This window comes from Epinephelus moara, chromosome 8 (assembly GCF_006386435.1).
Source record: "Epinephelus moara isolate mb chromosome 8, YSFRI_EMoa_1.0, whole genome shotgun sequence".
Classification (NCBI taxonomy): Eukaryota; Metazoa; Chordata; class Actinopteri; order Perciformes; family Serranidae; genus Epinephelus; species Epinephelus moara.
In genome coordinates, this window is record NC_065513.1 from 1,014,611 (window position 1) to 1,025,727 (window position 11,117).

Sequence of the window (11,117 nt, forward strand, 5' to 3'; positions counted from 1 at the left end):
TACTGTTAATTTATTATGCTGATCTGTTCTGTACGACATCTATTGCACGTCTGTCCGTCCTGGAAGAGGGATCCCTCCTCAGTTGCTCTTCCTGAGGTTTCTACCGTTTTTTTTCCCCATTAAAGGGTTTTTTTGGGGGGAGTTTTTCCTTATCCGCTGCGAGGGTCATAAGGACAGAGGGATGTCGTATGCTGTAAAGCCCTGTGAGGCAAATTGTGATTTGTGATATTGGGCTTTATAAATAAAATTGATTGATTGATTGACATAACATCTCCCCCCACCCTCGCCTCCGAGTCTGTGAGACAACAAATATGCTAGTAACAGGGAGATATAAAGTAGTAACAGTGACGCTTGTGGATATAAACTAGTAACAGGGACGCTTGTGGATATAAACTTTTCTCCTTAACAATGGCAGACAAATGCGGACCACCACTTCCACCTCCAGCCGCTCCAACAGGGAAATCAGTTGGCAAAAGTTTTAAGTTTAAGTTTAAGTTAAGTTTATTTACTTTATTAATCCCCCTGAGGGGAAATTCAATGTTTTCACTCTTGCCTGTCAATTACACACAGATCCGAAAGACACACACATGCACAAACAGGACCTATACATGCACAAAGTGGAGAGATGTCAGAGTGAGGGGTCTGCCCTTGGTGAGGCGCCCCGAGCGGTTGGGGGGGTTCGGTGCCTTGCTCAAGGGCACCTCGGCAGTGCCCAGGAGGTGAACTGGCACCTCTCCAGCCACCAGTCCACGCTCCATATTTTGGTCCGGACGGGGACTCGAACAGGCAACCCTCCGGTTCCCAACCCAAGTCCCTATGGACTGAGCTACTAAGAAAGAAACAATGCAACAAGAAGTAAATTCTTAAGTGCAATACAGTCGCGAGTTTCTAACAGACATTAGAAACCGCTGCAGAGATCTAACGCTACAACCGAGAGAGCTCAGGATGTATAGCAAGCTTGGCCTGCTGCGTCGAGCTAGCCCTGAGATGACCATGGTTTCGCCTGGAGCTGTCCCGACGGGGAGACGCCGGCAGCGCTGTGCTGTGACAGGATGCGGGAGCAGGGGAAGTGCGGAGGGGTTAGCTCTAGGCTAAGAGCTAGCCCCATCAAACCAGCTGTTACCAGCAGCCTGCTGGCGAACGTCCGCTCGCTGGACATGAAAATGGATTACGTCCGACTGTGGAGATCCATTCACCGAGGAGTGAGGGACTGCTGCCTTGTGTGCGTTTCCACTTACTAGTAACGTTAACGCTGCTATTTAACGTTAGCACTGTAACCTTAAGGTGCGGACACACCAAACCGACATCAAAGAACTAGCGGCGACGAAAGCCAACTGTTGTGTCATCTACGTCACCTCACGTCGCCCTGTGTCAGTTGGATTTGAACAAACTACACAGACTACATCCGACGGCCAAGTAGCACGTACGTTCTGCGTCTGCGTGAGAGGAAATAACACAAAAAGGGAAACCGGAAGTCCGAGGAATGCATGAGATAAACAAAATAGCGGAGTCCTGGCACCTCCATGGACTATTACATCCAGACGGTCCCGGTGTTTCCTCTGCAGGCTCCACTTCACTCAGCTGCCCGACAAACTCTTGCTTCTTCCCACTTTAACCTGAAAAACAAACCAGGGCTTGGTGCTCCAGTTGGATCCAAACAGAGAGCCGGGGCTAGCTCAGAGGCTAGCGGAGGGTAACTGGCTGTGCTTCCCTCCGGTCATGTTGCGGCTAACGCTCCGCTAGCCACTCCCAGCTAGCCCCGGTTTGTTATTCAGGTTAAAGTGGGAAGAAGCAGCGGATCTGTTGGGAAGCTGAGTGAAGTGGAGCCTGAGGAGGAAGCACTGGTTAGCCCTGGTTTTACTACAGGCAGATTCACTCGCTACAGGGGCAAGAAACTAAAACCTGAACAGCCAATCAGAGTGATCTCTCTCACCGACAAGCTCCACCGCTGATTCAACATGCTCAATCGGCCGAAAAGCCACCGACGCCTAAGTCCCGACGGTGCGGGACACACTGCAAAAACTAGGGCGACAGACGTTCACCGACGGCCTGACTTTGGTTGACGGCCGACCATCAGCTTGGTGTGTCAGGGCCTTTATTCTAAAATTCACAAGTCATCACTGACTCCAGTTGAGTTTTAAAACTCCGGGGTTGTGTTTGACTTTCTTGGTTGTAACGTTACACTCACTCTCCTCTTCTGTGTATCTAACGTTACCTTGCCAACGCCTACGTCTATCATGGATGTAATGAGGACATAATGGAGGAGGGGGGAGTAGGCCTTTGGAGGGAAGTGGCGTTGCAGGAGGAGGGGGATGGGACTTTGGAGGGAGGCGGGAGTTGTGGATGTTCAAATTTTTTTCGAAGTGCTGTGTGAAATGCAAGAAAGGTAAGAGTTGCAACAACATGAGTCTGGTATTTCTGCTCTCAACATCAGAGTAGTCTCTGCAATAAAAATCAAGAACAACATGGACAGCATATTAAAATTTAATATCAACTGACACTTGTTTTTAAGATGACATGTCCTTTAATAGTCTGTGAAAGTTACAGACTGACAATAATTAGAATAATTAAATAATGTGGAAACGCCATGCCCTGCTGACACTTTTTGATGAACAAAATTTCAAAACTTTTCCATGACTTTTCAAGGACCCATAAAAAGAAGAAAAATTATTGCAAAACTGAACCTCTAAATTCTACTCAAGCATAGTTTCAGGTGGTGACGGAAAGTGTGAAAAATGAAGAAACTTTATGGTAAATTAAATATCACACATCGATGCAAATTAGAGCAACATTTCTTTGACAGCTACAGAAAATATATTTGCTGCAATGTTACATTTTGTGGAGGATTATCCAGATTACTGTAACAATGCCATTACACTTAACACAATTCCATGATGTGATTTTTCCAGAACATTCAATATTTTTTACTTATTCCATGACTTTTCAAGGCCCTGAAAAAGTGATTATGAAATTCCATGACCTCTCCATTTTTTCCTTGACCATGGGAACCCTGAAGAACTCTTTCTGGAGAACAATCTCTTTCACAGTGTTAAATAACTGATGCATCATTGAAGCAATGTTTTCATGTGGTTCAGGTGTTGCCTTTCCATATAGTGTTGGGTAGTCTAAACTATAGCAGTGCACATTTTATGACCTTATAGAGTGTTTGTTTGAGAAATCCTAATCTGCATAGGAAATAGATACCATCAGATAAATGTCATGCACTAACAAGCTCAGGCTAATTAAAGTACTCAAGTAAAGTGCCTGCATCTTAAAATTGTGCTTAACTACAGTGACTGAGTAGATGTACTCTGTTACTTTCTTTTTTCTGTAATTTTGCACCTTTGCTTTATAACACAAGAAATACTGGAACTATTTTCTTGTCTCCTTGTCAGATTTCCTCTTCTCTTCAGCATTATGTTTGCACGTATTGATGTTTTTCCATCAGCTTCTCCTCTAAACACTTAATCAGAATGGGGTCCACTTTGGGGTCAAATTTGTTAGCAAACCAGTGGCCATAGTTGAGGAGCCAGCGAAGTTCAGCAGCTCCATAGATGCAAACGCTTCGCATATGTGTACCCGTGCAGACTGGGTAAAGAATTCCTTCTAAATAGTTCCATTTGACCAGTCGTGTCTTACTCCTCAGATCTGTAATGTCAGCCTCTGACCTGGGAATGTGTCCAGGCACCCCAGGGACCCTGACAAGGGTGGCCCAGAAGTGTTCATCTGGTGAGTATGTGTCATCAGACCATGCCAGAAAGTCCTTTGCCACCTGGCTGCTGCTAATGTAATTCACAAAAGCCCGTGACAGGACAAAATAGGCACTGCCAATGAACATCTCTATTCCATGAGGAGGAACATCTTTGGGAACTGTGGTTTTGACAGGAATACGACGGTACTCGTAAGGCACATTTTTCAGCTCATGTTGGAAGCTAAAGCGTTGTTTCTTGAGTTCACTGGGTCGGCTGGACTCCAGCATGTTACTTCCATTCAGCTGCTTCAGCTCCATTACCAATTCATAGTTTGACTTGAGAGGAAAGTCCTGGCCACATAGGTTGATGACATACTTCCACTTGACCTCTGACCTTAGTAGGTCAGAGAGGCAGTTTAGGTCAGCATTAAGCCTGCTGATGTGGGCATATTCCACAGACTCTAATTTTGAGGCAATGAACACATTTGGAACACACTGAGCCAGGTTTTTAATGGCCTTTATAAACGCTGGAGAGGACTTCTCATCATAGTGAATGCAGTACATGTTGTGAGGTGCATAGATGGCATGAAGAATACGCTCCACCATGGGTGCATTTTTATGCACCACCAGGGAGTAGGCCAATGGGAAACTCTGCTCTACATCCGACACTGGAGCCATATTGTAACCCCTTGTTTTGACAAATGTTTGGCAGTCTGAGGTCACACTCACCGTGCTATCATCGTCCACATCAACAATGACATTTCGTTTTATCTCCAGAGCTTTGCCTATCTCCACAGGGTCCAGCTCGTAGATGGCAGTGCAGTTGATGTCATATCTGTGGCTGTGGGCTCTGGATAAGCTGACAGTGATTCCATAGGGTTCAATGTAGACGCTGTTCCTCACTGTCACTTTAATGTAGACCAGCTTTAGCAGACAGAGCGCCAGCAGAGACATAGGGAACAGGAAGCACCTGTGTCTCAATCTATGTTTGTAGTGTGCACATCTTATTTTCATTCTAGGAACAAAGGGATAAAAAATACAGGAAAATAAACATTCAGAAGATATCATGTAGTTAACCCCTGTACCTGATTATGAGAAGAGCATTAAGTGAGTTAAATATCTGAATCATTTAAAATAAGTGGCAGATTATCTATCTTTTTTCAAGGTTCCCACATATTTTCAGGGACAAAATTTCAAAACTTTTCCATGACTTTTCAAGGACCAATGCCCAGCATATCAGTTTCAAACTCTATTCAAACATATTTTCAGCCAGCTGGCACACAGAAGGGGAGAGACGGAACAAAGGGAGAAAACTGAGAAACATACGTGATGGTTAACAAAATGTTGTCACACATCCACGCATATTACATTAAGTTGACAGCTACAGAAAAAATGCTGTTGTGTTACATCATATGGAAGGTGATGCATGGGAAATTTCTGTAACAGTTTTACACACAACAAAATTTCATCACTTTTTACTAAACTTTCCAAAAAAAAATTCTAATTCCATGACTTTTCCAGGGTTTTCCTGACTGTGGGAACTAGGGGTACAAATTAAATTTTTGGTAGCCCAGTAGAGTAATGACATCAAATGCTTTTTTCAGTCCACTAGATATATGTTGCTTTGATAAAAATGACTTAAGTGAGATGAACGGATCGGAAATTTTAACTTATTCGATAAAAATCCAATACATGTCATCACAACACTTGGCAAATTGCAATACATTTCTTATCGCATCACATCAATGGAACACATTGCCACAATCGATCAGAGAATCTCCATCATATCACTCATTCCAAGCAAATGTTAAGAACTGGCTTGTAGACACCCAAAGATGTGAGCACTGATGTTGATATTGTTGTCCGATGTGAATTGTTGTCCAAATGTGTATTATTAACGTGGACACACATCACCTTGTTGTAGTCCAAATGTGTATTTATTATGTATGTATTTACGGACAGTAGTATGTGTTTGTGTCTACCCTATGTGGTACAATATTTTATCCCATTGTTGTTCTTTTTAAAGGTTGCCTTGTACAAACTGGCAAAGGGACAATCGATGAAAACTAGCTTTTTAAGCTAATTCGAGTGCATTTACATGTGTGTTTTTTTTTGTACACAATGTTTATTAATGTGCATTGTCCCTTTCAAATAAACTAAACTAAAAAAAAGCTAAACATCTGACATGTATATTTATTAATCCGATATTTGTGTTTAGGAGGCAAGACAAATAAAATAAACACCATGGAATTCAGGCTTTGTCTGGTCTAAATTACCTTGCTCTCTAAAGTAGTCTTTGAGCGGATCTCTGCCATGCAATCTTCTCCCGCAGTTCCACATAAGAACCTTAATATAACGACAAACATTTCTTCAGTGAGTGAAAGGGTAAACACAAGCACTGTAAAAGAAACATAACTGTGATACAGTAACAACATACTGATTCAATAACACTGGGAAACCTGCTTTCAAAACTGTATGAGGAGCAGTTTCCTTCGTGGCTAAGTTTTTTTCTTTTTTGTATGTTTGTTTTTTTTACGCACCAGACGGCTGAAAAATGTTCTTTTCTCCAGAGGGAATCACACGATGAGGCACACTACGGTACAACCTCAATATATCCTGAAATACATACATCCGCAACGGTACCTTTAAAAAAGCACATTAGAAGGCGAGGGAGCAGAAATTTACCAGATGCGTAAAGAAAGTGCCGAGCTGTCATGAATTGCGTCTGCTATGTCCGGGTGTCCAACGCTGACTGGAGCGACTGTTCACAGAGAAGTGGCAGGAGGGGAGAGCCCCGGTAGCAGTCCGCCTACTGCCCGGCCACATCCAGCACATCACCACCATCCGATGCATTTGGCACCCACTCACTAATGGTTAACCCTCATCAGCAAAACTGAGGAAAGTCCTCATATCTTTAACAGAACCATACATCAGTGTATGTGCACAGTATCTGCCCCTATACAGTAGCAGAGCCGGGCCTGAGTCAGGATTTCCTATTACCTACTGGCCCAAAACAGATGCGTAGCACCAACTTTTGGGCACTGTGGAGAAGCACCCTCTGTGGGCCCCCACCCTTCCTCCTTTGCTCCATGTCTCTGTCTCACACCCCTTTTGATTTTTTTGCCCCTTTCTTTCTTTTCATTTTGGATCCCTGAATTCTATTTTTTGGGAAGGACATGACAGTGCAAGTTGGTGCACCAGCAGCACAAGCAGTCACTCACTTGGCTCTCACTGAGTTCAGAGACAAATAAAATACAAAAAAGGATAATGCACTCATGGTCTCCTGAGAGGGCATGGCCGTTTTTCCCCAGTACCTTGTTTGGATGTGTTGTAAACATCATGCGGATGGATGAAATCAGATCCAAAACACTACAGCACTATATTCAGTATAAATTTAATGTTTGTTCTTTATTTTGCAGCTCGTTTTTATCTGCTATCTTAAGCCCTTTTTAGATAGGAATTGTGCAAATTTGCAGAAAAGCCCAATCAGACTTTTTTCAGCATTTGCAGTATAAAAACAAAATCGGGGAGGGCGGAAAATTGCCACCTACCTACTTTTGTTTATACAGAATGGTTAATGACCTCTTTGTTTGCGAGGGCAAGGAGAGCGCGCAATTCCTTGTCTCCCCAGTTGCTCATCTTTACAGTGTCTGTCAGGTTTGCATTTCCCTCTTGCTACTAGCTGCTTGCTAATTCCTGCTATCAGCTGTTTCCTGTTTATCCACCACCAGTGGCTCGCACGTGCAGCGTCATCAACAGCTCCTCCCACAAGTCTTCAACAGCCCCTCCCGTTGCAGAAGGCCACCTCGGTCTGTTTAAACTAAAAGGGTTCCGCCATTATGACTACCCTCCGAGGTGGAAAATTGGGCGCCTCGGATCAACTCGCCTTTCCACCTCTGTGTGTCTAAACGCTCGCAGCTGGCAGGCAAATCGGCCCAACATTTGTGGAAAATCTGGCAGTATAAAAGAAGCTTTAATGTCTGATATCAACCAAGTGTAAGATTATGTCAGTTGCCAGATCTTGCAAGTGTGCTTAAAACATATCTTGAACAAAGTTAATTTTCTCTTGATTTGTCTGTCTGGAAAAAAAATGCCATTTCAGTGTCAGTGTAGTTAGAAGGGTCGGGGCTTGTAAGAACTGAATCCAGTATTTACTAAAGTGACTATGGGGCGACGGAAACGGTCATAATCTGTACTTGCGGTGACTTTTTTCATTGGAATTTATGTAGTCGGCACCACCGCTAGTCTCCAAAAGTGGCAAGGCAGTAAGCAAAACCCACGTGACACAGACACAGGAAGTGAATCGAATGGGGGCTGTCATGGTTTATCAGTCTCTGACGAATCCTCATACATGGGCGAGACTAAACCACTTTGTGCCTTTAGGGGGTGAGAGTGGCCTCAGAGAGCTTCCACGATTTTTTTTATTTTTTAGAAAGTTCAGGCTTTCAATTGATTTATTTAGCCATTTTGAATTTAGTTATGGAACTAACTACTTAAAAATGAAAAAGTGCAAACACAACCAAGCCTTTCATCCCAGGCTTTTCAAGGGCCCCCCTCCCATTGGGGTCCCAGGTAATCAGTCCCCCCCCCCCCCCCCCACGACACCCCTGCCTACAAGGCCAAAAGTGACACACTCTAACGTTTACACACACACCAAAGCAGACACTTTTATGAACACCATTATCTTTACAGTTTTGCTTTAATGCACTTTAAAAGATCACATTTTAAAATGTAAATACTTTAAGTACCTGAATGACACTCAGATAAACTTGAAGTACATGGAGAACACTGAAAAGAGTGTTAAGGGATATTATGTGAAACTACAACCTATCTTCACACTGCCAAATAGGGTGTGTGCTTTTTAATCAGATATAAACAGAACATGAAACCTGAAGTACAAACACATGAGAACAACAAACCTGTGATAAACCCTGAAAAACTATTCACTGGCATTTAGGGTTTTGGATATGATCACTCTTTGAGAGTCACATTGTACCCACGGTAAGTACAGTAAAGTGATCACAAAATTTGTGACTAAGTTAAATCAAATTTTTCAGAATGAACAGTTGTGGACAAAATGTGAGGAGGGATAATCAGAAGTCTTCAACCCCCAGTCTTTAGACTCTGAATAGTCTTTCTTTAGGAGCGTCTCCCAGTAACAATCCATAATAGCATTTGGCAGCACTTCCTCATCAGTCACCAGATGGAATATCTTGATTTTCATCAGACAGTTCAGGGTCGATGTGTCTGCAGAATTAGAAAAGGTATTCCAATACATTTACAATCATGCTTTAGGTATGAAGTCATATTAATGAGGCTGTTTGAAACAGTGCTCAGAGAAACTCCAGATGGGAGATATACGGGGCTGATGATAAATTATTGACACAGAAAAAGTCATGCTTCAGTGGCTGCCCGCCTGCTCTCTTTGTTTGTCAGAGAAAAGCAGGATGTATGTGGAACTGAGGCTGGAGTTAGGCAGGAAGGAATAACAGACCTGTGAACAGTACCCTCTGAGAAGAACTAGCTCTGCAGTGCTGAACATTGTCCTCATGATGAGTCTGTGGTTTGGTTTCTTCAGCCTCAATGTTCAATAAGTAGTGAGACAAAGGTTTGTCTCTGAACGTCACCTGAGCAAACAGTGGAAGGAATTAATCAGAAATGTCTTTCAACACCACTGACATGTCCGTTTATGACTGATGACTTATTAATGAGAGTATCAAGGTTTCCTGAGTGGGATATATGAACCCTAAGGGCCTATTAGGTGTCCTTCAGCAGCACTCTTGATTATGCAACCATTAAACAGGCCTCTGTTGCACTACGCTTTTTAATTTTTTTTTCAATGTCATGGAAAAGGAGGAGTGTGTGTGTGTGTGTGTGTGTGTGTGTGTGTGTGTGTGTGTTGTGTGTGTGTGTGTGTGTGTGTGTGTGTGTGTGTGTGTGCTGGTGCATAGCTCTACAGTGAACATTCAATAATTTACAGCCTTATGCTGTGTATTGGCCTGTCTCCACAGACCCCTACTGGCAGTAGCAGACACAAATCAACAGATAGGGAAGGAAAACAGTGTGTGGGAGCTGATTCTTCACAAACAACTGACTCACTCTAGATTCATAACTAACTGACATTAAACTAACAAAAACAAAATAAATAAAAAGGCAGATTTTAATATCACCACATTACTGTATGAACTCTATTTTACTGTACTGCTGATTTCATTTGATTCTTGCTACCTGAACAAAGTTTTACTGTTCACTTAGTTCATCTTGTTGCCCTTTTTTGCCTTTCATAAAGCACTTCAAAATTACTTGTTTTAGATAAATCAACTTAATTACTATTATGAACCTTGCTATTGATTTATGTCAGTTATTCATGACGTGCAACAGTACAAAAAGTCCATCTTCATTTTAAAGGCCAATGTTCAAATCATGCTATTATACATGAATGTGTTTAAGTAGCCTGGTAAGACCATCCTAATGAGGTGAGCTCAACATTCTGTTTCACTCTCTGTATCAGTCTGGACTCGCTGCCCCTCAAACACTTTCCAATTTGGACCAATCAGGGATCAGTTCTGTGGTTGACAATGTAAGCAGCTAATCAGGGACTGTGTTGTAGTTGATGATGTAAAATGCAGGCTGCACCTTGCAGAACAGTGATGGCAGCTTCCAAAGTAACCAGCACTAACTCTAACATCAGTAGAATAAACACAGCAATAAGTGAAGTTACTGCAGAAAGTCAATAAGAGTATGCAGTCGCTAAGTTTCTCAGAGGAAAATCTGTTTCTGCCGTTCTTCTAACTGGATTTGGCAAAAGCTAGATTTATCAACTGGTTCTGTTGGTGACGAAGATGATGTTCCCCTGTGTTTTGTTAAGCTGACTGACTGACTGAAGGAATTTGTCTTACTTGCAGTACTCCCACCCACTGAAAATGTTTGGGGGCGTTGCCAAGTCCAGACTGACACAGAAAGACAAACAGAACATTGAGCTCACGTCGTCAGGATAGTCTTACCAGGCGAGTGTTTAAAGCAACACTTACCTTTCAGGAAATTTCTTTTCTTTGTTTAGGTTAAAATGCTATTAATAAGCTGATGGCACACTAAAATGTAAGTGAATTCCACCAGATATAAAAACTCATAATTATACCATTCTCATATGGTTCTAAGAAAACTAACTAACTAACTAACTAACTAACTAACTAACTAACTAATTTTTCTCCTGTCCTGTTTGTCTTCCCCACGTGGAGGCCTCCGACTGACATAACTGCTCGCGGAACATGTATATGTATATGTATGGGGTGCCGTTTGTAAAGTGTCTCACGCTGAAAATAACATCAACATTTTGCCACATTTAGCTTCAAACAATGTTTAAAAAAGTATTGTGAATTTTTTAACATCACCTTTTACCACATTTACAGCAATATTTGTTAACTTA

General features: G+C 42.4%; 2 protein-coding genes across 3 annotated transcripts in view; both read right to left on the bottom strand.

Moving 5' to 3' along the window:
• Nucleotides 1-2,488: 2,488 nt before the first annotated feature.
• On the bottom strand, nucleotides 2,489-6,645 carry gcnt4a (glucosaminyl (N-acetyl) transferase 4a). 2 transcript variants are annotated; one of them, XM_050050367.1, is made up of 3 exons: nucleotides 6,232-6,645; nucleotides 5,968-6,037; nucleotides 2,489-4,706 (listed from the first exon to the last, which is right to left on the bottom strand). In XM_050050367.1, the coding sequence occupies exon 3, from the start codon at nucleotides 4,703-4,705 to the stop codon at nucleotides 3,416-3,418; it is 1,290 nt and encodes a 429-aa protein (XP_049906324.1). In that variant the 5' UTR covers nucleotide 4,706; nucleotides 5,968-6,037; nucleotides 6,232-6,645; the 3' UTR covers nucleotides 2,489-3,415. The 2 variants fall into 2 exon arrangements, with proteins under 2 accessions (XP_049906324.1, XP_049906323.1); XM_050050366.1 differs by having other exon boundaries at nucleotides 6,377-6,644.
• A 1,933-nt stretch (nucleotides 6,646-8,578) lies between these two features.
• LOC126393934 (26S proteasome non-ATPase regulatory subunit 10-like) overlaps nucleotides 8,579-11,117 on the bottom strand; it is a 58,987-nt gene continuing 56,448 nt past the window's right edge. Inside the window, exons 6-7 of the mRNA XM_050050384.1 lie at nucleotides 9,186-9,318; nucleotides 8,579-8,938 (exon numbers count right to left, since the gene is read on the bottom strand). Of these exons, the coding sequence (XP_049906341.1) occupies nucleotides 8,745-8,938; nucleotides 9,186-9,318 (327 nt within the window). The 3' untranslated portion in view covers nucleotides 8,579-8,744. The remainder of the gene's footprint in view (nucleotides 8,939-9,185; nucleotides 9,319-11,117) is intronic.

Coding starts and splice junctions, on each gene's coding strand:
- gcnt4a (XM_050050367.1), bottom strand. CDS start 4,705: ATGAAAATAAGATGTGCACACTACAAACATAGATTGAGACACAGGTGC.